At 49.4% G+C, this 27,756-nt stretch overlaps 1 protein-coding gene across 1 annotated transcript; it reads right to left on the bottom strand.

Annotated features, from left to right (window-relative positions):
• Window positions 1-232: 232 nt before the first annotated feature.
• On the bottom strand, window positions 233-9,665 carry LOC309837925 (V-type proton ATPase subunit e 1-like; the record flags this gene model as incomplete). Its single annotated transcript, XM_082678804.1, has 2 exons — window positions 233-711; window positions 9,647-9,665. 2 exons carry the CDS (start codon window positions 9,663-9,665, stop codon window positions 461-463), a joined length of 270 nt encoding a protein of 89 aa, XP_082534930.1. The 3' UTR covers window positions 233-460.
• Between the last annotated feature and the right edge of the window lie 18,091 nt (window positions 9,666-27,756).

The raw sequence follows: 27,756 nt of genomic DNA, 5'->3' as shown, positions 1-27,756 counted from the left end.
TTGGTATAATTCTGGTGGGACAGATTTTCCCTCTGAGCATGTTCTCTTACTGACGGCCCCACTGGAGTCTTATTGTCATGTAACAGTTTTTAAACACTTCTCTGATTCTCGTGTTGTGAGCAGGCAGGAACCATCTTCACATCCACACTTTCCAAGGAGAGAGTAACGTTATTTCTCAGAAGAACAGCACTTTCTAGCTTGGAAGAGTACATAAACATTTTATAGAGGCAGCACAGTTTAGATTCAATAGATACATCATTCATCACAGCGTGAAAAATGTGATAGGAAAAAATACTGCATTGTAGAATAAGATATTCAAATGTGGTGGGAACGTTTAAGGCAGCTGACGGCCAAAGTGGGCGAGTCAAGGAAGGTGGTCTGCGTATGGAGGTGATTTTGCATCCAGAGGAGTTCTCTTCGTGACCTCAGCGACTGAGCACTGGCGAGCAGGGCTTCTTCCTCAAGGCCAATGATGCTTGAGGTACCAGATGGTTTCATTTTTCAACTGTGGTCCAAAGAGATGGTTGAGTTGGGCCAGAATTGCAATCAGCCAAAAGAGATAGCAGCAAACGGAACAGGTCACCAACATGGTGATGCTAACTCCCCGGCTGGGACCCTTTGGGATGAACCAGGGCATCAGGAAGCCGGCGAAGCCCCAGAACATGCTCATCACGATGAGAGGCGCGGTGAGGCCAGTATATGGCACGATTTCTGTGGGAGGTGCCAGCCTCTGCCCTGCTGCCTCACTTTGGTCCCACCCCAAAAAATAGATTAAAAAAAAAAAAAAGTTTGCTAAACTCTTCCCAGGTATACGGTAGCATCAGATTTTCCAAGAGACAGGGAACCAGGATCTGTGGAGTCCCTTGGTTCTGAGTTGCTGACCAGCATGGAGCTCTCAGCACATGTGGTATGAGAGTGATCTCAAGCCAGATTCACATGGGTATGTTGATCTCTGCAGGCCTGACCTCTTCTCCCTGGGGTTTGTAGTCCAGAAAGGGACCCTCTGTGACAGGCCCAGGTCTAGGATGAGGGGAGTAGGCACTTGCTATAGGCCCAAAAAACCCAGTAATCAAGAGAAATGAAATTTAACACAATATTCAAAAAAGAATCAGTAAACTACAGCCCATGGGCTGGCTGCCTGCTTTTTATTTTATTTTATTTATTAAGTTTTTAAACATGTTGTTCTTTTTTTTCACTTATGATTTTGGTAAAGACTTAAATTATTTATCTATTATTTTTGGCTGCTCTGGGTCTTAGTTGTGACATGCGGGATCTAGTTTTCCAACCAGGGATCGAACCCTGGCCCGCTGCACTGGGAGAGTGGAGTCTTACCCACTGGACCACCAGGGAAGTCCTTAAGTCCTTGCCTGCTTTTTTTTTTTTTTTTTAAACATCTTTATTGGAGTATAATTGCTTTACGGTGGTGTATTAGTTTCTGCTTTATAGCAAAGTGAATCAGCTATACATATACATATATTCCCATATCCCCTCCCTCTTGCGTCTCCCTCCCATCCTCCTTGTCCCACCCCTCTAGGGGGTCACAAAGCACCAAGCTGATCTCCCTGTGTGATGCAGCTGCTTCCCACTAGCTATCTATTTTACATTTGGTAGTGTATATATGTCCATGCCACTCTCTCACTTCGTCCCAGCTTACCCTTCCCCCTCCCTGTGTCCTCAAGTCCATTCTCTACGTCTCCATCTTTATTCCTGTCCTGCCCCTAGGTTCTTCAGAACCATTTTTTTTTTTTTTAGATTCCATATATATGTGTTACCATACGGTATTTGTTTTTCTCTTTCTGACTTACTTCACTCTGTATGACAGACTCTAGGTCCATCCACCTCACTACAAATAACTCAATTTCGTGTCTTTTTATGGCTGAGTAATATTCCATTGTACATATGTGTCACATCTTCTTTATCCATTCATCTGTCGATGGACACTTAGGTTGCTTCCATGACCTGGCTATTATAAATAGAGCTGCAATGAACATTGTGGTACATGACTTTTTTTTTTTTTTGTGGTACGCGGGCCTCTCACTGCTGTGGCCTCTCCCGTTGCGGAGCACAGGCTCCGGACGCGCAGGCTCAGCGGCCATGGCTCACGGGCCCAGCCGCTCTGCGGCACGTGGGATCTTCCCGGACCGTAGCATGAACCCGTGTCCCCTGCATTGGCAGGCGGACTCCCAAGCACTGCACCACCAGGGAAGCCTTGTTTGTGGATTTTTTGATGATGCCTGCCTGCTTTTTAAAATAAAGTTTTATTGGAACCAGGGCTGGGCTAAGGAGGATGAGGTGGGGGACTGAGAACAAGTTTGGATCTTGTCTTTATTCGAAAAATTTGTATTTTGTTCATCATGAATTTTTGCATTAATTTTGATTAAAATACTGCATTCAAATATTATCTATCTTGATTTCTGAGGTTTGGGGCACCCCCCTTACCTTCTGTGCCCCAGGAAGTGCCTCACTGATCTTCCAGAGTTTCCCCCAGTGTCCTGAAGATGCTGGGTCCCAAGACGGGCAGCTGTAGGTCACTGTCAGGCCCCCAGGGCTCACTTCCCCTGGGTCCCTGGCTGACCACAGCCCCAGCCAGCCTGTATGAAGGAGCTGAGGGCCTGGACACCTTCTGTCCTTTGGGGATTGTGATGAGGTTTTTCTTTGGATTCCTTAGGAAGTTAGGTCTCCCCTGGCCCACTGACATTTGATTATTGAACAGCTCCTATCTGCCAGCCACTGGGGGTAACAGAACTGAGATTCTAAATGCCTTTTAAACCCTGCCCTCCAGCCCCTTTGCCCTGCCTGATCCGCCCCTGTCCTCTCTTCTGACTGGTCCCTCTCCTCTAACATCACCACTTTGCACCCTAGCTTCCACAGCACCACCAGGGTCACCCGGACAAGGTGCACATCTGACCTCAGTGTTCCCCGGATAAACTCTCCAGTGCCCTGGGCATAAGTCCCAACACCCTAAACAAACCCTGCTCCTGGGCCAGCCCAGCCCTTGAATCCCATCTATGTTCCAGGCTCACCAGACTCTTGGGGATGTTGCTGTATGTGTCTTTCCTTCTTTCTTGCTCCTCTGTCTTTGCACATATGGTTCCTTCCCCTTGGATGTCTTGTCCCCTGAACCAGCCCAAGGGTCTTCTCCTATTGTGCTCTGTGATTCTCCTCTGTTTACCTCAATTATCCCATTCATTCCTCTGCAATGTGGTTATTTATTTATAGGGCTGTGCCCACACCCCTCCCCCACCCACCCCCACCAACCCGTGAGCTCTTGGAGGTCAGGTCATGACCATTTTGTATCCCCTCCCCTCCTGCAGCGCCCCAGCCCCACACCCGCAGTACAAGGCCTGGCAGAAAATAGGCTCTGAGTGAATGAACGAATGCGTGAATGGAGAGGACATAGTCTTGTTTGCCCCTCTAGGATTTGCCACGCTCGCAGCAAGGTTTTGAGCAGAGCCCTCAGCCCTGGCTTCATTCTAGAGCTCACAGCATCAGATTTGGAAGTCAGGGGCTCCTGGTGCCCCAGCAGTAGGGAGGTCAAGTGAGAAGACACTTCAGGAGAGCCGGGCCACTCCAGGGGAGGAAATGAAAACTAAATTGAATTAATTAGGGGTCGTATTGAACCCTGCTTCTTGAATGCGCTGAAGTCTGATTAAACAAACAACAAAAAAGATAAAATCGCTTAGTTACGTTTTTTTTTTTTTGGTAAGAGAAAAGAGAAGAAAACAAAATGTTGATTTAAGATGCGGCCCAGGGCTGGGGGCCCAGGGGAAACCTGGTGAAGGCTCCTGTTGTTTGGGGTCGGAGGTCGCGGGAGCAGCGCTGCCTGGGGATCCAGCTCAAGGTTCTGGAGTGATGGAAAAACCTGGCCTGACGCTTTTCCTCAGCGGACCCTTAACTCGCTAACAGGAACCAGCTGAGCGAACACAAACAGAGGTGCTGTGCCGGCACCGATCCCAGCTTCCTCTGAAATTTCCAGGCCTCTTTTTTCCTGTCGGATTCCAGACAGATGAAATTTTCCTGGCCCCAGCCCTGCTCCTGGCAGCATCTCCCCTCTGAATCACCATAAATCAGGGCTGGGGGCGAGTGATGGGATTTTCCTGATTGACAAGCCGCTACCCTGATAAAATGGGGGTTCCGTTTCCTAGGCTGAAAATAGCTCTGGGGGTGCTGTCCTGAGTCCTCCTCATCCCAAATCCCTGTAGGTATCTGCTTTGGATTTTAAATATTCATATCTGTCTGTGATTATGATTTCATCGAGAAGGGCTGTGGACGTGCAGATGTGAACTGCTGGGGGCCGCGGTGGTCGTAAGCGACACCATTGTTCGTGGGGTCACTTGTGGGGGGGGGTGTGCTGTACATTCCTCAGAGCCTCCATCATACACGGAGTCCCCAATTAATTTCAATACAAACACCGGATCTGGCCTCTCCTGCGCCTTTGCAGCCATAACACATGAGGTCATGCTGCTTTGGTTAACCGGAGGAGTTTTGGGGCGAGGTGGGGGGGGGGGCTTCCAAGTCCCTGGGGGATCTGTCCTGCATGGCTCAGGCTGGGCTGTTTACTGCAGGGGGTCCACCTGTGCACCCGAACTCTCTTTCTCACCATCCTTTTCTCAGAAACTCTGAAATCTTTTATTCTTTCTTTTCCTAGTCCCTCCAGCTTCATCACAACCACGCCATTGATAACCCACTGTCCCTGCAGTTCTCTGAAAACACCCAGAGCCCCTCACCCTCTGTACTTTTGCTCAAACAGCTTCATCCACGCGGGGCATGTTTTTGCCCCTTCATATGGCTCCTTGTTCTTGAAGATTTCTTGAAAGAGTTTCTTCCTCCAGGAAGCCTTCCCCATCACTCCATTCAGAGTTAAGTACCACTCTCTCCTCCGTATTCCTATAGCTCACAGATTCTCAAACATGAGCCTGCGTCAGAGTCACCTGGAGGGTTTGTTAAAATACAGATTGCTAGGCCCATCCCCAGTTTCTGAATCAACAGGTCTGGAGAAAGACCTGTGAATTTGTATTTCTAACAAGATCGCAGGAGATATTGATGCTGCTCTAGCCCCACGTGAGCACCTCCAGTGATAGAACTTACTCTGCTGTGTTCCTATGACCTGTTTGTAGTTTTCATCTACTGGGAGGGCTGGGACAGTCTTTTTCAGCTCTGTAGCCCAATACACAGTGAAGTTGCCCACTGGAGGTTTGTTGATTGAATTGTGGACACAGAACCGACTTGGTCACAGAGCTCAGTGGAGGGGAGGAGCCTGCCCTTTAAGGACCTGGCTGCTGTTGCGCAGAGGGGGGCGCCCGGGCAAGAGGACTGGTTCGTGGGGGATCTCTGGAGCATGAGTGGGGGTCAGCCCCACTTTCTGCAGGTCTCCCAGAAAGCCTGAAATAGGAGGGTCACTGATTCAGCTGCTGGGCAGAGATGCCAGAGGAGGAATGGGAGTCAGGGTTTCAAGTTGCTTTTCTCCCTTTGAGACTCGGGAACACCCAGATGATGAAAGGACATGGGGACCCTGTCCCTTTTCTTGAGCACCATCTGAATGTCAGCTTCTGCCACCTCATGCTCCAGCCACAGGGCCAGGTGAGATCTCAGCCCCTGCCCCAAACTATGAGGACACATCCTATGCCTTAATCATCTTTGCAGCTGCCCCTTCCCCTTCCACACTTTGAACTGTGTTTCCTATGGTTTCTTCAATGTACCGTTTCTTCCACAGCTCACACCTTTGCTCATGCTGTCGCCCCTGCTCAACAATCCCCTCGTTCCTTCTTTGCTGGTCGAAATCCAACACATCCATTCTAGGCTGAGTCCAGATGTGCCACCTCCGCTCCGTGCAGGTCAGAGCCTCATTGGCTCCCCTGGGGTCCCACCCGGTAGCAACATCACGGTCTGTTATATTTTTTCGAATGGGTTTGGTTTCCGCCCCAGATGGGGTATTTGTTCCTCCTCCTCTGTTCTCCCGCCTCTAGCACCCTTCCTGGTTTACAGTGGGTTGCTCAGTCGGGGCCCTTTGAACGGGGTTGTACCTGCTCATCTCGGGGAACGTGTTGGTGAGAGGGATCAGCTTGGGGCATCACTGACTCTTTTTTTTTTTTTTTTGCGGTACGCGGGCCTCTCCCGTTGTGGAGCACAGGCTCCGGATGCGCAGGCTCAGCGGCCATGGCTCGTGGGCCCAGCCGCTCCGCGGCCTGTGGGATCTTCCCGGACCGGGGCATGAACCCGCGTCCCCTGCATCGGCAGGCGGACTCTCAACCACTGCGCCACCAGGGAAGCCCCATCACTGACTCTTTAAGTGCCAGGGCTTATTGGCTGAGCAAGGGGTCTTCTCCCCCCAGCTCCCCATTCCAGGGTGGTCCCTGTCTAGCCACACACTCAGCTGAATGGGACAACAGGTTGGTGTGGAGGGGGGTAGTGCCCAGAGATTCCCAAGTCCAGCTGCAGAGAGTTCAAAGCCCGGTTCTGCTTCTTCCCACCTGGGTCAACTTGAGCAAGTTATTTTTGTCATTGAGCCTCAGTTTCTTCTTCTGTAAAATGGGGAGTATAACCCTCCCTTGCCAGGCTGTGGTAAGGAATAAAAAGGATAATGTCTTGCAGGCTTCAGGCACAGGCCTTGGCATGGCTGCCTCTTCTTCTCCACCAGAGCTTCAGAACAGAGACCTTAAACTTTTTCTTTGTAAGTCCCTGCTCCCCTCCGTAATTTTCTAACAGTAACAGAGAAGAGCAGTCTCAGAGGGGAATCCATCAGGGCTGGGAACAAGCTGTTTCACCCCTGCCGATTTCAGCTGGCAAACCAGGCCCTTAGACAGGAGGGAGGAAAAATTATTAAAGGATTAAATCCAGAATAATCCTATAAGCCCCAGGAGGCTCAGAAGGCAATAAGCCACAGACTTAAAGTCTGATCTGTGAAGTTATGGGCGCAGAATCAGCATCGGAAGGTTGGGAGTGGGTTTGAGGTATACAGCGCTGTTAGATCTTTTCTAAAAGGTGGCTTCATTTTCACCGCTCGGACAGTGTTTTTTGTTTGTTTGTGTTTTGTTTTTCCCTCCTCTTGTCAGGTTTTTAATAACAATGAGCGAGCTGCAGGAGTGGGGGAACTTTAGCTAAAATTCCATAAAAATAAAACTTTAATTAAAGTACACAAGTCATGAAATTCCATCCTTGTAAAGTGAGATGTCTTGGGACTCTGCCCCAAGCAGATCTTGCTCCCTGAGGCCCCGGGTTCACACGGGCTCCTCCTCGGGGGGCCGTGATAGCTGACACTCAGCCTGGACCCTCGTGTTGCCAGCTGAGTGAGGAGGCGTCTCTGGGCCCTCCTCCACAGCTCTCTCCAGTGTCCTGCCCAGAAAGGCCGGGAGGGCCACCGGGCTGGAGTGGGGGCGTTTTATAGGACTGGAGGCAGGCCCCGTGTGTGGGCTTTGGAAGAGACAGAGCACCCTGAGCTTCGGGGGCAGAAAGTGCATTTTTCACATTTTCCCAGGCAGCAAGAAGAGCATAGGCTTCCCTGGTGGCGCAGTGGTTGAGAGTCCGCCTGCCGATGCAGAGGACACGAGTCCGTGCCCCGGTCCGGGAGGATCCCACATGCCGCGGAGCAGCTGGGCCCGTGAGCTATGGCCGCTGGGCCTGAGCCTCCGGAGCCTGTGCTCCGCAACGGGAGGGGCCACAGCGGTGAGAGGCCCGCGTACCACAAAAAAAAGAAAAAAAAAGAGCACAGACCTGACCACTGGAGACTGAGAGTCTTCTTTTCTAGTTTCGATGATGTTACAACGAGCTGGACCACTCAAGCAACTCTCTTTTTGGTGGGCCTGTTTCCCCATCTGTAAAATGAGTCGATTAGATCCAGGGATTTTGCAAAGTGCCCACTGAGGAGACTTAAAGATCTCACAGAACCTTCCTCAGGGCCTCTCTGGGGGCTTTGGTGCTCAAGGCTTCCTCTCCCCCTTACCACCTTCCCTGACTCCTTTTGTCTGTTTTACAGATTGGGTTTTCTGGTAAGATTTTGTTTGAAACAAAGGGTCCTGAGGCTGAAAATGTTTGAAAACTGCTCAGGACTCCTCTGGTTGGAACAGTGTGCGATCTGCCCTGTAGTGTCTGACTCTGCCTTCCTTCTGGCAGCGAGGTCCTCCGTCCTGCTCTAGTGTATGAGGACCCCTTGCCCTCCCCCCCATCACCTTCCTTTCTTCTACAGTAAGTCCCCTACATATGAACCTCCAAACTGTGAACTTTCAAAGATGCAAACGTGAGTTCACATGTCCAATCACGTAAATTAGTTTACGCGTCTGGCGTACGTTGTCACGTGCATGCATCCTCTGCAGTGGTTGTGCTTTTGTGTACTTTACTTACAGTATCGTATAGAGCAGCAGTCCCCAACCTTTCCCGCACCAGGGAACGGTTTCATGGAAGACAGTTTTTGCACAGACCTGGGGCGGGGGGTGGGGGATGGTTCAGGCGGTAACGCGAGCGATGGGGAGCGGCAGATGAAGCTTCGCTCGCTCACCTCCTGCTGTGCAGCCCGGTTCCTAATAGGCCGCGGACCAGTACCGGTCTGTGGCCCGGGGGTTGGGGACCCCTGATATAGAGTACAGTAGTACAGTATCTTTATTTCAAGCCCAGGATGTCCAGAAGCAAGCGTAAAATCAGCGGTGATGTAGCTGGTACTGCTAAGAAGCACCAGCTGTTGTACTGTACTACTGTACTTTTCAAGGTACCGTATTAAAAATGTTTTCTTTATTTTTTGTGTTTGTTTGTTTTTTACGTATTATTTGTGTGAAAAGTATTATCAACCTATTACGATACGGTACTATACAGTGATTGTGTTAGTTGGGTACCTAGGCTAACTTTGCTGGACTTACGAACAAAGTGGAATTATGAACGCGCTCTCGGAACGGAACTCGTTTGTGTGTAGGGGACTTCCTGTATTTTGTTTTCTGAGTCACGGAACTCTTTGAATTGGATGAAGATGACCAATCTTCTCTCCAGAAAAATTCACATAGAAAAAAATACACACACTATGAAAATATAACTGTTTTAGCCTTCAGATCCTTTTGGGAAAGAAAATGTTTTCCTTTGCAAAAATGACTTGATGGGACCTCAGGCCCCAGAGCAGGGCATGAAAGGCCCGAGCTTAACAAAGTGATGACTAACCGCGCTGTAAAAGAAAATAGTTCTGTTTGCAGAGTCTCGCCGCCCTGCAGGTACTGCCTTCCTTTTGCTCTGGGTTGAGCCAGACTGGAAATCAGCCCCTCTCCACGACTTCTATACCAAAAAATGTGTTGCAGACTTGGCCAAACTTTGAGGACCAGCAAGGTAAAGTAGACGGAAACCCTTGCTGTGTTCAGACTTCTGGTAGCAAGTGATTAAACCGCAATTCAAATTTCTTAAGAAAAAACCCAGGAAAAATGAAATGTGTCGACCCACCTAGCTGGGAAGTTCATGATCGAGCCATGGTCCCACTGAGATGTACAACTCAAGGGGGCGCTGTTCACATTGTGGTAGCTCAAGAGAATCCAGGGACTCAAAGGACACTCCCTTCTTGTCCCCCTGTCTCTCTTGGCTTCGCATCTTTTGGTCTTCATTCTCTTTCCTGTAGAGAGGCCTATTCCACACAGTTGGGAAGATGTGGCCCCAGCAGCCCCAGCAGCCCCAGGCCTACCTTGAAGCAGCTCAGTCATCCCCAGTCTCTGGGGGACGGGGTACCTTAGTCGGATTGGACCAGGCCCGGGTCAGGTGCTTAGCCCGGTGGCGGGTGAGCCTGGATACTGTATATGGCAACACTTTCAGAATCATGGAACTGGGGAAAAGAGTCCTCTGTTTTCACCCGATGGTGAAAGAGACACGGGGCAGATAAAAAACAAAGACACAACACACGCACAAATAGTATTGAAACAAAACGAATGTCTGCTCTCTACCTGACCGGCCCTTGAGTCTTTAGGCCAGTCTGCGAATGTCTGCTCTCTACCTGACCGGCCCTTGAGTCTTTAGGCCAGTCTGCAATATACTTGTGTGTGAGTGATTCTGTGTGTGCACTGAAGGCACAGAGAGGGGCTGATTTCCATGTCCAGGTCAATCCAGAGTGGAACAAGGGCAGTACCTGCAAGGTGGTGAGAAGCTCCACAGACAACTAATTTGGAAGACCATAGAGCCAGTGATAAACAGGAACTTCATTATCGAGATGCCAGAATCCTTGGAGGGGCTGGGAGGGGTGCACGCGGGATGGAGTAGGCACTGATTTCATTAGAGCTCAAAGGATCGGGTGTCTTAGCTGACATCCGGATCACACACACGCAAAATATTGCATACGATTCTGAGGACTCAGAATCCCCTGAGTGGAGAGCCCCCATCTCGGACCCTGCCTCCTCTTTCAGAGTTTCCTTCCTTCCTCCACACTGAGTCATGCGTTTCCTCTCGTGCAGAAGATTCCAAGGCTGAGGCCTCAATCCCAACATTCAGCCCCACCTAACTCCGCTCCGACGTGACACCTACGCTCCCATGGGAATTTTCTGGACTGTTCTCAAAGGACTACTAGGCAAGCCTGTCTTCTGCATTTGTACTATTTTCCTCCCCCCTCAGGATGAGGTAGCAATCCCAAGAGACAAAAAGTCCTGCTCCCCTCTCCTCTCCCGTCTCCACTGCTGAGAACTGATCTTCCTTGATGATGCCATCTCTGGCACACGGGCCTCAGCTAGAATGAGCAGCTCTGGGTCACCCGCTGCAGGCAGCTCATAGCAGGGGAGCTGCCACGACTTGGTCCTGGGCCTCAGCTGCTGCAGGATTTACTGCTACCCGCTTTTGTTGGATCTGACAGATGCAGAAAGGGCTGGAGAAAGGATTTTGAATTTGTCCCAGGGAAATAATTCAAAAGAAGAAAAACGCTCAGGCAGGAAGGTGTCCGTTGGTATGGCAGTGACCTCAACCAGCAACATCCTAAAAGTCCAGCGATGGGAAGAGCTAACATTTGCCCTGTGGATCACGTGACTCCAAATGCGCCTCACGATTACCTCATGCTCGAGGTACACGCTTGGTTTTACCACTTGCCTTACACAGGTTAGCTAAGAACGCCTTCTATTTAGTTATTTATTTAAAAATTTACTTTTTATTTTATATTGGGGTATAGTTGATTTATAATGTTTTGTTAGCTTCAGGTGTACAGCAAAGTGATTCAGTTATACATACACATATATCCAGTCTTTCTCAGATTCTTTTCCCATATAGGTTATTACAGAAGATTGAGTAGGGTTCCCTGTGCTATGGTCCTTGTTGATGATCTATTTTATAGATAGTAGTGTGTATATGTTAATCCCAAACTCTTAATTTATCCCTTCCCCCCACCTTTCCCCTAAGCTTGTTTTTGAAGTCCAAGTCTCTTTCTGTTTTGTAAATAAGCTCATTTGTATCATCCTTTTAGATTCCACATCATATGACATTTGTCTTTCTCTGTCTGACTGACTTAACCTAAATGTCCATTGACAGAGGAATGGATAAAGAAGATGTGGTACATATATGCGATGGAATATGACTCAGCCATAAAAAAAGAATGAAATAATGCCATTTGCAGGAACATGATGGACCTAGAGATTCTCACAGTAAGTGAAGTAAGTCAGGAAGTAAGAATGCCTTCTGTTGATTGCTGGTTCACTTTGTGCTGGAAACTGTGCCAGACAAGCTATGTGTGTGCTCCCAAATCCTCACCAAGCCCTGTGAGATGGATGTTCTTTTAGGTTTGTTTTTTGTTTTTGTGGTACGCGGGCCTCTCACTGCTGTGGCCTCTCCCATTGCGGAGCACAGGCTTCGGACGCGCAGGCTCAGCGGCCATGGCTCACGGGCCCAGCCGCTCCGCAGCATGTGGGATCTTCCCGGAACAGGACACGAACCCATGTCCCCTGCATCGGCAGGCGGACTCTCAACCACTGCGCCACCAGGGAAGCCCTGGATGTTCTTTTAAAGATGAGGAAACAGGCTCAGAGTGGGTCAGTTATTTCCCCAGAGTCACAGATGTGCTTTTAGGTTGCGTCTGATTATTAGCACTTGTCTCCTGAATGTCATCCCCAGGGGAATGGATGAACTTGACAGCAGGGCATGTGACTCTCCTCTGGCACCGTAGCACTTAGTAAGTATCCAATAAATATTGGCTGTTGTGAAAGAACAGTAACCATCTGTGATTCACAGCTGTTTCTGTAGCACATCCTGGAGTCTTGCACTCGCTCCGGACCAGGCCTCAAGTTTCTGGATGGTTAGGAGGGCTGTGGGCAGGGGGTGGAAGCAAAAGGCAGCAAAGCAGAGCTATCTGGCTCTCCCATTCTGAGCCCTGTGCTGAGCTTCCGCCTTACCCAGCAGCTTGTATAGATTCCAACCATAGCACTTACCATTATGAAATACCTGTTGGTGTTGTTGTTGTTTTTCCATACCATTAAATAACTCAATTCTCGGAGGACATTGACCAGATGTCCTACAAATTTGACTTAATTCTGAAGCTATCTGCCTGGAGATAGCATCAGATCCCATAGATAAGGGCTTAGTCCTACACGGCTGCCTACCTCTCCAACTCCAGATGCCAGTCATAAGTCCTGGTTGTCACTGGTACATGGCTGACTTGCCATAGATTGGAGGTTCCAACCACCCCCTCCGTGGGTTTAATTAATTTGCTAGAGTGGCTCACAGAACTCAGAGAAACATTTCTCTTACTAAATGACTGCTTTGTTATAAGAGGATATAACTCAGGAACAGTTAGATGGAAGAGATGCATAGGGCAAGGTCTGGGGAAAGGGCACGGAGCTTCCATGCTCTCTGAGTGTGCCCCGCTCTCCCTGCATCTCCATGCATTCACCAACCCAGAAACTCTGCAAACCCTGACCTTTGGGGATTTTATGGTGGCTTCATTACATAAGCACGATCGGTTAAATCATTGGCCATTGGCGATTGAACTCAATCTCCAGCCCCTCTCCCCGTTCCAGAGGTCAGGGGAAGTGGGATGAAGGTTCCAGCCCTCCAATCACAAGGCTGCTTCCGCTGGGGACCAGCCCTCATCCTTAGGTGACCCAGGGGCTTTTCAAAAATCACTTCATTAATGTAACAAAAGATACATTGATCACTCTCCTCACTTAGGAAATTCCAAGGGTTTTAAGAGCTCCTGGCAGAGAAGGGGATAAAGACCAAATAGATATTTCTTATTATAAATCACAGTATCATACCATGTGAGAGTGTCATCATTTATTTATACATCTGTCCCTCTCCTTAGCCGGGAAGTGCCTTAAGGTTTCTGTAGCCGCAGCCCCTGGACCAGTGCCTGGCACAGGACAGGCATCCTATAAATGACTGTTGACTAAGCAAGTTAATGAACTGGAGAAGTGTGGGTAGGAGGAAAGATGGGGACAGGACCAGGGATTAGAGGCGCCATAGCCTCTGTGCCGGTCAGTTTTGCTGCAATAATGCTCCATGATGAGGCTTCCCCAAACACTGGCTTACAACACCGATGTTCATCTGTTTCCGTACTCGTGAGTCCTGGGGTGGGCTGTCTCGGCTGGGCTCAGCACTCCTGGCTCCAGGCTTACGCTCAGGTGCGCTCCATGTGTTTCTTCATCTTCCTGGGTAGCTGCTGTTTGGGACACATCCTTCTTGTGGTGAACGGCAGGAGCAGAAACTTACGGTGCCCCTCCAGGCTCTGGCTTGGAACTGGCATGTTGCCATTTCTGCTCACATCCCATTGGCTAAAACTAGTCAAATGGCCAAGCCCAACATTATTAAGGTGGAGAAATATATTCTGCCTATTCTCCCGCCCCAAGATCACAAGGTAGGTGAGAACGAAGAGCTGAAGGACAATCTACCGCAGCCTCCCTTAAGAAAAAGCCCTGAACCTCCTTTATTCCTTGGGGAGAATCTCTAGAAGAGCCCCACAGGCTGGTCCCAGAGTTCTGCCTGTGGCCCTGATATGACTTTCCTCTTGGGGTTTATGGCAGAAAGTGATGACTGTCCCCATTATTCACTGCCCCCTTCTTTTTTTTTTTTTTTTTTTGCGATACGCGGGCCTCTCACTGTTGTGGCCTCTCCTGTTGCAGAGCACAGGCTCCGGACGCGCAGGCTCAGCGGCCATGGCTCACGGGCCCAGCCGCTCCGCGTCATGTGGGATCCTCCCGATCCGGGGCACGAACCCGTGTCCCCTGCATCGGCAGGCGGACTCTCAACCACTGCGCCACCAGGGAAGCCCAGCCCTTCTTTTTTAGTAATAGAACACCCCAGGTTTTAGTTTGGGCACGTGGTGCCCACAGGAGGCCACACTTCTCAGCCGCCTTTGCAGCTAGACATGGTCATGTGACTAAGCTGTGGCCAATGGGATGAAGCAGACAAGCTACAGGCATCTTCTGATGTCAGCTGTATGAGAACGATGCTTGCCTTCTCCTTCTCTCTCCCCCTTGCCTTGAGCTGGAACGTGGGCTCACCTGAACAACAACACTCTAGGGAATGACAGGGCACCACAGTAGAAGGAATCTGGGCGTCCAGACAAGCTCTTGGAGTTGGCCCAGTTTGCCTGCCACAGCATGGGAGAAGAATGAAATGCCGTATTTCTGTTTGCTCCAGAATCTCAGTTTGTACATTAGTCCGCACGAGGTCACTTGCTTGCCATCTCATCGCCCCCCCACCCTGCCACTTGGTGTCTGAAGGCCACTGGTCCACTCTTTGTCCTTCATTCACCAAAATGTGAACTCAGGGTCTTCCCTGGTGGCGCAGTGGTTGAGAGTCCGCCTGCCGATGCAGGGGACACGGGTTCGTGCCCCGGTCCGGGAAGATCCCACATGCCGCGGAGCGGCTGGGCCCGTGAGCCATGGCCGCCGAGCCTGCGCGTCCGGAGCCTGTGCTCTGCAATGGGAGAGGCCGCAGCAGTGAGGGGCCCGCATACTGCAAAAAAAAAAAAAAAGTGAACTCAAATCCCTTTTCTTAATTTTCCTTAGCAAAAGTGAGACAGGATAGATTTCTTTAAAAAAAGGGATTTCGTGAAATAAAGAGAAATCAAAGGAGAAACAAAATCCAGGAAGCTAACCATAAACCAATCCAGTTTCTATCCTAAGAGATACCTTACCCAACTGCAGCCATGACCAGGGCAGGCTGACGGTGGTTTTTGCCCATGGGGCTGGAAATTTAGTGGATGTGAAATTTAAAACTATAATTACAGAAGGTGATAAAATTTTAAATGTTGTGAAATATACATACCGTTAGCACATGTGCTCCTTCAGTGACACCGAAACAAAGGGATTTGGCTTCTCTATAGGAAGCTTCTAGAGGCCCATTGTTAATAACGCCCGCTTCGTGATTCACAGATGGAAAATCAAAGCTGGCTTGAGGATGTGTTTTAGGCCTTGCCTGAGGCAGCTAAAATGCCAGTTAGAGCTCTGTGTCCTACCAGAGGTGACTCACTCCATGGGCCCTGCACCTTTTCACCCTTGCCTTTCAGAATTTCCACCTGGTACAACTTTGTGGCCACTTTATGGAGTCTTTTGTTCCTGAACATTCAGTCTGCTCCTATCCAACCAGCATCATCTTCTTTCCTGCCTCCTTTGGCCTGGGCTCCTGGCCACATCATTTCTTTCGTGGCCAAGACCAGGAAAGCTCCCTTTAGCTCCTTGGAATCCCTGTTCATTTTTTTTTTTTTTTTTTTTTTTTTAACCATTTTTTAAAAATTGAAGGATAGTTAATTTACAATGTGTTAGTTTCAGGTGTACGGCAAAGTGATTCAGTTATACATATACATATATCTTTTCTTTTTCAGATTCTTTTCCCCAGATAGGTTATTACAGAATATTGAGTAGAGTTCCCTGTGCTATACAGTAGGTCCTTGTTGGTGATCTATTTTATATAAAGTAGTGTGTACATGTTAATACCAACCTCCTAATTTGTCTCCCCCCATCCCCTTTGGTAACCATAAGTTTGTTTTCTATGTCTGTGAGTCTATTTCTGTTTTGTGAATAAGTTCATTTATATCACTTTTTTAGATCCCACATATAAGTGATATCATATGATATTTGTCTTTCTCTGTCTGGCTTACTTCACATAATATGAGAATATCTAGGTTCATCCATGTTGCTGCAAATGGTATTATTTCATTCTCTTTTATGGCTGAGTAATATTCCATTGTATAGATGTACCACATCTTCTTTATCCATTCCTCTGTTGATGGACACTGAGGTTGCGTCCATGTCTTGGCTACTGTAAATAGTGCTGTTATGAACATTTGGAACACCCCCTTTTTTTTTTTTTTTTTTTGCGGTACGCGGGCCTCTCACTGTTGTGGCCTCTCCCGTTGCGGAGCACAGGCTCTGGACGCGCAGGCTCAGCGGCCATGGCTCACGGGCCCAGCCGCTCCGCGGCATGTGGGATCTTCCCGGACCAGGGCACGAACCCGCGTCCCCTGAATCGGCAGGCGGACTCTCAACCACTGCGCCACCAGGGAAGACCTGGAACCCCTCTTCTTAATTCTGGGTTTAGTTCAGAGTGACTTGTGTCAACCTTAGGCCATGCCAGGAATCTGGTGATGAAAACAGCAAATAACCTGTGACCCCATATTTCCCAGAGTTGTGGGAATTTGACATTTGTAAACCCCAAAGTCTTACAATTCTTTAATTATACAATATCATTTTCTTCCACAGGTAGGAAGGGAGGGAGGAAACACTAAATGAATATCTACTGTGTGCTAGGTATTTTCCCATTTGCTTTCCCATCTTACACGGTAACAGATGAGACAGCAGAGGCCCAGAGAGGTGAAGGCCCTTGTCCAACACCACACAGCCAGTAAGTGGCAGGGCTGGGATTTGAACTGAGGTCTCTCGGATTTCAAAGCCTGGGCTCTTCTTCCCCAAACAAGAACATGCACAGATGCTCAAGGGTGTTGAGGGGGTGTTTGGTCACAGATACAGGAAGATAGAGGGATTGAATGACAGTGGACTCAGATAATGGAGGTGGGAAATGATGGAGAGGGAAGGTGACAGACAGACTAGCTGATGGAAGAGGGAGGTGAGGGGAGGGTCAAAGGGTTCTGCTTTGACAAGGGATTTTGGATTCCAGGCAGGGAGTTTTTTTCCACACTGCGCCTTGCTGGAAACACCTCACATCCCCACATGCGATGAGCTCATTCTTCTGTTGGCACCGACTCGCATCCCATCTTGGCCCTGGATGGGCCACACCAACATTTCTGCAGGAGGAATAAAGCAATAACAGGATTCTCATTTTTCTCCTTAAAATAATACCTCTCTGTTCTGCCAGCGAGCAGAGAGCTGCGCCTGCCAGCAGTCCTGTGGGAAGCCTGTTCCCAATCCTGCAGGATTAGTCTGATGCTGGCTTCCCAGGAGCCCCCCAGCAGACAAGGCAGCCCTCAGGCAACCTCGAGCCTCTGGCTGTGGATCCCTGCTGTCTTTCTCAGCCCTGGAGGGTCATTCATTTCCATGTCCCCATCCCTGGCTCTCCAGGGCAAAGGGATGCTGCTCTCACCAGCATAGACCACAGGCTCCCCTAGCTGATGGCTGCCCTGGCATCTCTTTAGGACCTAAGCGATTTCCTACAAGGAAAAGATCATTGGAAAAGTCATTTTGAACAGGAAGAATTTAATTTTTCTGTACCAGGCTTTTTCCTTCTTAAAAGAGAGAGAGAGAGAAACTCATTTACCTAAAGGCTTGAGTGCCTGGAAATTTCTTCCCTGTGTGCACATTACCCACTTCCTGGCTGCAGGGATGGAAGGACTCGGAGGATTTGGAGGATATTAAACAGATTCATAATGGACCCAGCAGTATAAACACGTCTCAAGTGCAGACAGAAGTACCACAATCTCTTCTTTGGTTTAATGTGAAACATACACCGTTTGTGTCTGTGTCCCCATCTTACAAATAAACAAGGTGAGGAGATGGACTCCGAAATTTTCCCCGGGGAGCCAGGTGCCTTCGTTCCTTGTAATTTCCAGGCTTCTCCTGCCCACAAACAACGCAGAAAAGAACGCTTAATGTAGCCTTGCAGATCACTGCCAAAAGGCAGAGCAAATGGGAGAGGCCTGGCCAAATGGTCTGCAGCCATTCCCACCCTTCAGGGTGATGCCACAAGTGGCTGGGGGCTCCAGGGCCCGAAGAGGGTGTTACCACCGAATTGACCAGGCAGCTGGGTATATGCTGGCTGGTGCATCAGGAGACATGGATTCAAATCCCACCTCTGCCCTCCACTGCCAGCAGGCTGTGCTATCCCAGGCAACTGACTGTACCCCTCTGCCCCAGCTGGGTTTCCTCGTCAGTGGGATGAGGTGACAGTCCCAGCCTGTGTATCTCATTGCATGATGGCGGGTCCCCCAGGAGACAAAGTGGGTCAGCATCCTTGGTTAGGATGTAAGTGATCTTAGGAATGGCCATTTCCCCATTTTTATTCAAAATCAGTATTTCTTACCACCGATTCTCTCAGACCCAGAGGCGGAGGGACGTGTCACTGTCAGAAAGTCTAAACACGTTGAAGCAGGATCATTTTTTTAAAAATTAATTAATTATTAATTTATTTTTTTGGCTGCTTTGGGTCTTCGTTGTGTGGGCTTTCTCTAGTTGTGGAGAGCAGGAGCTAGTCTTCGTTGCTGTGTGCGGGCTTCTCATTGCAGTGGCTTCTCTTGTTGCAGAGCACGGGCTCTAGGCGTGCAGGCTCAGTAGTTGCAGCACGTGGGCTCAGTAGTTGTGGCTTGAGGGCTCTAGAGTGCAGGCTCAGTAGTTGTGGCGCACGGGCTTAGTTGCTCCACGGCATGTGGGATCTTCCCGGACCAGGGCTCGAACCCGTGTCCCCTGCATTGGCAGGCGGATTCTCAACCACTGCGCCACCAGGGAAGTCCCGAAGCAGGATCGTTGACTCAAGGGCCAAAATGACTAATTTGACCCCATAACTAGCTCAGTGTGAGGAATACCGGCCAAACCAGTGAGCTGGCTGAACCGACAGGTGGGATCAGTCAAAACGCACTGCCTGGTGGCTCCAGCCGAGGCAGGGCCCACATCTGGCCATAGAAGGAGGATGGCTTAGCCATCGGAAGGATGGACCGCGCGGCCAGCCTGCCTGCGTCTTGCTGGGTGACGTGGGGCAAATTCCCTAATCGTCCTATGTCTCAGGTTCCTCATTTGCCACATGGAAAATAATAGAAGACCCCTCAAAGGGGATTGTGAGGATGAAATGATGTCATATGTGTGAAGAGCTTTGGATAGCGCCCGGCCCCCAGCAAGTACTCTGCAAGTGTCAGCTATTCTTTGTGTCAAGGGAGCTCCTTGGGCATTGACAGTGAAATGTGTCTAGAGAAGAACAGAAATTCTTCAGATGAGGAAACCGAGGTCTGTAAATGGGACATGATCTGCTGAAGGTCACACGAGTTCAACTTGCATTTGATTGATATTATCCAGGCGCCGAGATCATAGTAACAATCACGTGGTTAACATGTATTGATCCTTTTCTCCATTCCAGGCACAGAGCTAAGCGTATCTCATGCTTTAATTAAATCCTCACTGCCACTCTGTGATGAAAACACCCTGAACCCCATTTTACAGATGAGGAACTTGAGGCTCAGAGAGGGAAGGGACTTTGCTGGTAGGTGGGATTAGCTGCACTGGTCGTAGGTCTGGGGTCTTGGAGTCCATGTTCTTCTTCCCCAGAATGCCCATCAGCCCTTCATCCAGGCCCAGACACTTGGTTCTTGATTCTTGGTCCAGACTCCATCCTTCCTGCGTTGCTTCCTGTGGCTTCTTCCTCTCGATTCCAGGCTCATGTGGGCCTGGGTGCGCTGGCTCACCCGATGTGGAGGCAGGGAGAGGAAGGCTTTGAGCTCAGCCTTCCCCCTGGATCTCCTGTCCAGGTGGGTGTCACTGAGTCTCTCCAAATGTCCTCATTCAGCACTACATATTTCATGGTGCTTGGTGAGTGCTGGGAGCATTTCTCCTCCCCCCAGGTTCTTGGCCATGCTCATGTCTAAGGCTCTAAAGATTCTCTGTTTTCAGACAATAAATTACAAGCCTCTAAGTATCCCAGAGATCTGGGGAGGAAGAAACTCAGCAACACCGAGGCCCGAGGAAGATTTGGACCTGACCCAAGAGTTCCTGGCATCCTGGTTCATCTGTCCCCTAAGGCATCTGCTCTCCCACTTCTCTGACCAGCTGGCGTGTAAATTATCTCCCAATTCTTCCCAAGGAAAATAGAAAAGAGAGGAGTGGGGAATCAGAGGGAGAGAGAGAGAGGAAGGAAATACCAAAACCTGGGGGAGCGAATTATAATCCCTCCTACCTGTGATCACTTTAGAGTTTCGAGCGGTACCTAGCACCTTAGACCAGGCAAAAGGGGCCCCTGATTTGTGTGCTCAGTCTCCCCCAGCCACATCCCTCTCCATGGGCCGAGCAGTGTGCAAGGCCAAGGGGATGCACCCACTAGCACCAATGCCCCCCTTCTACACCATGCTGAGTGTACCTGGGACCCAGGAATGTCTGAGCCTCTCCCAGGATCTGCATGGGCTTCTTCCCCAGATCCATCCTCCCCAGACGCCCTCAGAGTGTGGACCTCTAGGTCCATATCTGTTTGCAATGTGTGTATGTACGTGTAGGTTAGAGGTCAGGGCTGGGCGTCCTCCTGCATCTGCACGAAGCCCTCGCTCTGCAGGATGGAGCCGCACTGGGAAGGGAAGGGAATGGGGAACGGGCTGTGGGCTGTGACGGGCTTCCCCATGCCGTGGTGTTCCAAGTTCTACTCCAAGGAGTCCAGGAACTCTGAATTCAGACCTGGCCTTCCAGATTATGATATTTTCTTAAATATTATCATAGAATATTTGTCAAGTTTGGAGGATAACACATATTTCATCTACGAGTTTGTTAGACTTGATTTTTTTTTTTTGCGGTACGCGGGCCTCTCACTGCTGTGGCCTCTCCCGTTGCGGAGCACAGGCTCCGGACGCGCAGGCTCAGCGGCCATGGCTCACGGGCCCAGCCGCTCCGCGGCATGTGGGATCTTCCCGGACCAGGGCACGAACCCGCGTCCCCTGCATCGGCAGGCGGACTCTCAACCACTGCGCCACCAGGGAAGCCCTAGACTTGATTTTTAACCCAAGAATTTAGACACACGCAGAGGAGCCCCTATCTGTACTGTGGTCCCAGGCTCTGCCACCGTTAGGGGTGGGCCTGGTTTCCAAAACACCTCTGGTCTCCTCTAAGCCTGTGAGCTGGGTCTGATCATTTTCACTTCCAAAGGAAGACTCTGAGGCTCAGGGAGGTTAAGACACTGGCCTGAGTCTGCATAACTGGAAAATGGCAGAACTTCAAGGTGAAATCAAACCCTCCAACTCCACTGCTGGCTCTTCCTACTGCCTGGACCTCCTTCCTGCCATGGGGAGCCGCTTCTGTTTTGGGACGTGGTGTCTTGCTCCTCTGTGGGGGCCCAGGCTGAGTGGTGAGCCAGGTGGAAGGGGGCACACACAGGCTGGGAATATACTGGACAGACTCACCCCAGCAGAGGAGGCTCTAAACTGGGGTCAACCAAGTAGAGCTCCCACTTAGAAGAAAGAAAAATGAGAACCTTGTCTCCTGTCAGATTGGCAGGTCCCCACAGCTCCTATTTCAAAACCATAACCTCATCACGCTCCCCCTCCGCCCCCCTAAAGCCTCCCCTCTCTCAGCAAACTGAGAGTTTTCCATTGTAGAGGAGGGAAGAAATGCGTCTCTAATCCTCTTTGTTCCATGATTTCATCTCCTTCTCTCTCTCCTCCCTGGGGGCTCCAGGCAAACAGTTGGAGGAGGGAAGGTGGGGCAGGGAGGGGAGCCAACACTTTTTTCACGGTGGTGGTGGGGGAACATTCTGGGCTTTGGGCAGGAGGGAGGGGAGCTGGAAGGGCTCATCCATCCCCTCCCCCAGCCGCCAACCAGAGCTGGAAACCTGGGAGACTTCCAGGAGGCCACCCTCCCCTTCCCTCCGCCCCAGCCCACGCACCACTGATTTCACCTCCTTGACTCTGTCCCCAACGCTCCATCACGAACACGTTCGCTGCCTGCGCGTAAGCCTCATCGTTCATTCCTCACCGGATTTTGCAACAGCTGCCTAAGCGGCCTCCCAGACTCCGGTGCCGTCTACCTTGGGCCCATCCTCCGCTCAGCTGCCCCAGAGAGCCTCAGAGGCTCCACATCACACACAAGATAAAGCCCGAGCTCCTAGGTGGTACTCAAAGCCCTGCTGTCCTCCCCCTGCCTCCTCTCCAAACTCCGTGGTCACAGTGTCCTACCACATTTTGTTTTTCTAATCATCTACTTACTTCTCACCCACTAAGCCCCTTGAAGGAGGAATCTTCTCCACATTTTTACATTTTTGCTTTTCCAGGCCCTGGCAAAGCTCTTGGCCAATCAGCCTTACCCTCCCATTCGGGGAAGCCAGACAAGCCCTCTACCCCCAAACCCCATCTCTCATTTACCTGCTCCCCTTCTTTTTCTGCTGCCCGGTGTGACCCCACTGCAGAGCCTTTCTTTTCTTGTGTTGAAAGATGGCAAGTGACGGAATTCCCTGGCAGTCCAGTGGTTAGGACTCGGTGCTTTCACTGCCAGGGCCCGGGTTCGATCCCTGGTTGGGGAACTATAGATGCCCGCAAGACTTGCTGTGTGGCCAAAAAAAAAAAAAAAAAAAAAGATGGCAAATGAACATGCATATCCACTTTTGCTCCCTCCCAAACCCAAATCCCATGGAAACAACGGATTTGGGTTTTTGTTAAAGGCATAAACCCACAAGAACAAGAAGACCAGGAGAGGAAAGCAATATGCAACAGAAGAAAGCTTAATCTTACACCAGCCCTGGGGAAAGCTGAGAACCCATCTGACTTTCATGCCCTGAATTTCAGGAATGGTGGCCTTGGGGAACCTCTGGATCCTCTGGGGAGATGGGTGAGTGCTCAACTCAGGCGGATGGGTTGGAAGTCTGAGAAACAGTCCCAGGTCCCTCCCACACTCTGAACAGCTGGTGGTGCAGGACTTCTCAGGGTCTTTAAGAAGCTGATGTGCGGTTATATTGAGACCGTCCACAAATGGGATTCATTAGGCAGCATTTTATAAACAGATTTATCTCTGAGACATTTTTTTCCCTCTCACTTTTAAACAGCTTGAGGCAACATAGCTTGGGCAATGCTGTTAAAACTTGCCAGCAGCTGGGAGGTGGGGTGGGAGTGAGACAGGCTGGGACTTGGGACCCTCTGCTGCAGTCTGCAGTGCAGACCCCTCTGCTGCAGGACCCTCTGCACCTGGACCAAAGCAATAAAATACAAAGAGACAATAAGGGACTAAAAATAACTGTGTGTGTGCTTGGTCAGGGCAAATTCTGGACAACAAGATACAAAAAGACCAAAAAAAACCCAGCTGCCACTTCTGAAGAGTCGGGAGCAAAAGCAGGGTACTGCACATGCCCCCTGCATTCAACACCACCAACGGGGTGGGCAGACCCCCTAAGCCACCCCTCTGGCCTGACCCCTGGACACACTCCTACCCTCACCTCATGTAAGGAACCAGCTTCCTGGTTCCTTGTTCTTTACAAGCAAGGGAACCTGCTACTTGTTTTCACTCCCCCCTGCTGCAGCAGGGGCCCCAGTAAAGCCTCGCCTGAATTTCTTGTCTGGCCTCTAGTCATTGTATTGATTGGGGAAAGGCCAAGAACTCTGACCAGTAACAGGAGCACATATCAGAGGTTAGTCCAAGTCACCCTTAGAGCAACCTCTTCACTCAGGCCAATTGAGTCTGATCATTCATTCATTCATTCATTCATCAAATGTTTATTAAATGCCAGTCTGGGCATAGGGTGAAAACAAAGATCAATAAGACACAGTTCCCACTTTTGGGGGACTGACCTCCTGGTGGGGAGGTAATCAACTGTCTGTTCCCATTTAGGTAACAGAAGGACCGAGCCCTTTCCCTTCCTCTCTCCAGAACCAACTTCCTCTAGAATATTCAGGGAGAATATTCTCCCTTGGGCTCCTGGGTCATCCAGTTCTCTGTGTATCTTCTCTCTCAGCTCTCACCTGGCTCCACCTCTCTGAACCCGCCCAGTTTTCTCTGGGGCCTCGTTCAACTTGCTGCTGGTCATCAGAGCTCCCCTAACATAGGCTGGTGTGTGTTTTATAGAATTTCACTCCAGGTTTAAGATAATATGGGGTTTCCAGACAGGAAGCCACTTGAAATTGAAAATCATCTATTGCTAGACCGGGTGTCAGTAAACTTTTTCTGTTAAGGGCCAAATAATAAATATTTTAGGCTCATGGACCAACAAGCAAAATCAAGCATATTATGTACAGTATGTTTATATAACAACAGAGAAAGCAAATTTCCATAAATTTTTTATTAATGAAATTCAATGTATAGTAATAATTGAGTACACTTCTTTGTAACACAGGTCTACTAAGGAGAAGAATGGAATTATTTGTGGGGGGGATATAACATTTTGCTTAGTTGGTTCAAAGTTAGTGTTCCCCATCATCAAACTGACATGATCATCTGTAGAAAGCAGTTTTAGCTCACGGGCCTTACAAAGACAGGTGGCAGGTGGATTTGGCCCATGGGCTAGAAGGTTGTGACCCTTGGGCTAGACGTCCATCAGCCATTCCCTGCCTCTATAACTAGCTTTCAGGTGTAGGCATTGCTCTGTCTTCAAGTTGTCTCCTCCAGACCTTTCCTCCCATCCCCTCTCCACCTACCCTCAGGTCCCCATCCCACAGTGTGTTTTCTTATTATGCAGAGCATTTAAATCTTGTTAGGCTAAATCTTTCCTATCTATCAGCAAGCTACATCAGGAGCCCAGTCCAGCCTGCTGTCTGTTAGTGCACAGTCTAGGAGCTAAGAATATATATATATACACATATATATAAAAAATATATATATATACATATATCACATACCATGTAATTCACCCATTGAAAGTGTGTATGTCAGTGGTTTTTAGTATAGTCCCAGATACGTGCAACCATCCCCACAGTCAATTTTAGAATATTTTCATCACTCCGATAAGAAACCCCATACCCTTTCACGGTCCCCGCCCCCCTACTCCCCCATCCTCCTTGTCCTAAGCCATCACTAATTTACTTTCTATCTCTATTAAGAATACTTTTTACATTTTAAAGTGGTTTTTATTTTATTTTATTTATTTACCTTTTTAAAGACATTTATTATTCATTTATTTATTTTTGGCTGCGTCAGGTCTTAGTTGTGGCACGTGGGATCTTTGCTGAGGCATGTGGGCTCTTCGTTGCGGTGTGTGGGCTTCTCTCTAGTTGTGGCGTGTGGGTTTTCTCTTCTCTAGTTGTGGTGTGCAGGCTCCAGGGCGCGTGGGCTCTGTAGTCGTGGCGCGTGGGTTCTAGCTGAGGCGCGTGGGTTCTAGCTGAGTCACGTAAGCTCAGTAGTTGGGGCGTGTGGGCTTAGTTGCCCCGCGGCATGTGGGATCTTAGTTCCCTGACCAGGGATCAAACCCACGTCCCCTGCATTGGGAGGCGGATTCTTTACTACTGGACCACCAGGGAAGTCCCTAAGGTGTTATTTGGGTTTTTTTGTTTTTTGTTTTTTTGGCTGCGTTGGGTCTTCGTTGCTGCGTGCGGGCTTTCTCTAGTTGCGGAGCATGTGGTTTAGGCGTGCAGACTTCAGTAGTTGTGGCGCATGGGCTTAGTTGCTCCGCGGCATGTGAGATCTTCCCAGACTAGGGATCGAACCTGTGTCCCCTGCATTGGCAGGCAGATTCTTAACCACTGCACCACCAGGGAAGCCCCCTAAAGTGGTTTTTAAAAAATCAAAAAAGAAGATTTCGTGACATGTGACAATTACATGGAATTCAAATGTCAATGTTTGTAAAGTTTTATTGGCACACAGCCACACCCATTTGTTTAGGTAATTGTCCAGGGTTGCTTTCTGTGCTAGGAGGGCAGAGTTGAATAGTTGCACCAGCGACTCTGTGGCCCTCAAGCCTACAGTATTTACTATATGGTCCTTGAGAGAAAAGTTTTCTGACCTCTAATGTGGGCTAGGACTTGGGTGGGGGTTAGGGAGGAGGGAGGGGGAAGCTTTTTTCCCCAGCCTAATGCACCCATTAGAAGAGCATTTCTCATCTGTAGAGGAACTGAACTGCTCTCCTGGGCCAGTGGTTCTTAGATTTCTGTGAGGGGACTTTGGTTCCAATGCTGACTCCTGGGCCTTATTCCAGATGGGTCCAGGGCAGGGACAAGGAAGCTGCCTTTTCATCAGCATCTGATGATTCTGAGGCAGGTGGGCCCCAGGGCACACTGGGAAGCCCGGTCCTTGTGAGTGCACACTCAGATGGCAGCCCCTCTCATGGAACAAGGATGTTTCCTTCCTGTTCCAGAGGCAGTGACCTTGAGGTGTGAGAAATGCCATAGGCGCCTATGTGTGCAGTGAAACAGGAACCTGGAGGAGGGGGGTCCTGAGGGAGCACCGCCCCCGAGCAGGGGTCCTGAACTTATCTATCTGGTCTCTGGAATGAGCATGTAAAAAGTAACTAAGTGAAGTAACTCAGAAAGAGAAAGACCAATACCATACGATATCACTCATATGTGGAATCTAAAATATGACACAAATCATCGTATCTATGAAACAAAAATAGACTCACAGATATAGAGAACTGACTTGTGGTTGCCATAGGGGAGGGGTTGGGAGAGGGAAGATTGGGAGTTTGGGATTAGCAGAAGCAAACTATTATATATAGGATGAATAAATAACAAGGTCCTGCTGTGTAACACAGGGAACTATAGTCAATATCCTGTGATAAACCAAAATGGAAAAGAATATGAAAAAGAGCAAATACATATGTATAACTGAAGCACTTTCCTGTACAGCAGAAATTAACCCAACATTGTAAATCAACTATACTTCAATAAAATTAAAAACAAATAAATAGAAAAAAAAGAGTAAAGGGCCAGATATACTCATTCTCCTGAAGCCTGTACCAGGCAGGCGTCGGCCACAGAAGAAGATTCTGATCAAACACTGAGCAGCCTGGCTGGGGGCTGACGTGGAAAGCACTTTGTCAGTTCTTGGGGGCCGAGGAGGTGTGGGTGAAACATCATACCTACTCAGGCCTCGAGCAGAGTGGCTGCCTCCCCTGTGCTTCCGGGGGAGAGGGAACCAGTGCTTCAGAGGGACAGACCCAGGCAGGCTCTTTAGAGAGAATCTTCCACCTCTTCTTCCTCTGTATTAAGAAAAATAACAAATGTACAGAGAAACAGAAAGACTAGTAAAACACAACTAGTATCCCGCCACTTGGACCTGACAGCAGTCAGCATTTTGTCACATTCACTTTCTCCCTCTCTTTCTAGATAGGTAGATAGGTTTTTAAAAATCATACATTAAAGTTGGCTCTTTGGGTGTACAGTTCTATGAGTTTTTTTTTTTTTTTTTTTTGTGGTACGCGGGCCTCTCACTGTTGTGGCCTCTCCCGTTGAGGAGCACAGGCTCCGGACGCGCAGGCTCAGCGGCCATGGCTCACGGGCCCAGCCGCTCCGCGGCATGTGGGATCTTCCCGGACCGGGGCACGAACCCGTGTCCCCTGCATCGGCAGGCGGACTCTCAACCACTGCGCCACCAGGGAAGCCCTAAAACAAATTATTAATGAGATATCAGGCATCCTTTTTCTGTCCTCAGTCTTTGAATTGGTGCGTATTTCACACAACACCTCTCGATTCAGACTAGCCATGTTTCAAGTGCCCATTTGTCACAAGTGGCCAGTGGTACTGCCTTGGACGCTGAGATACATACCAGTCTCCCTGTG

The sequence above is a fragment of the Grampus griseus genome (genome assembly GCF_964374135.1).
Source record: "Grampus griseus genome assembly, chromosome: 20".
NCBI classification, from domain to species: Eukaryota; Metazoa; Chordata; class Mammalia; order Artiodactyla; family Delphinidae; genus Grampus; species Grampus griseus.
The sequence above is the reverse complement of the archived record's forward strand: the minus strand, read 5'-3'. Positions and strand labels throughout refer to the sequence as shown.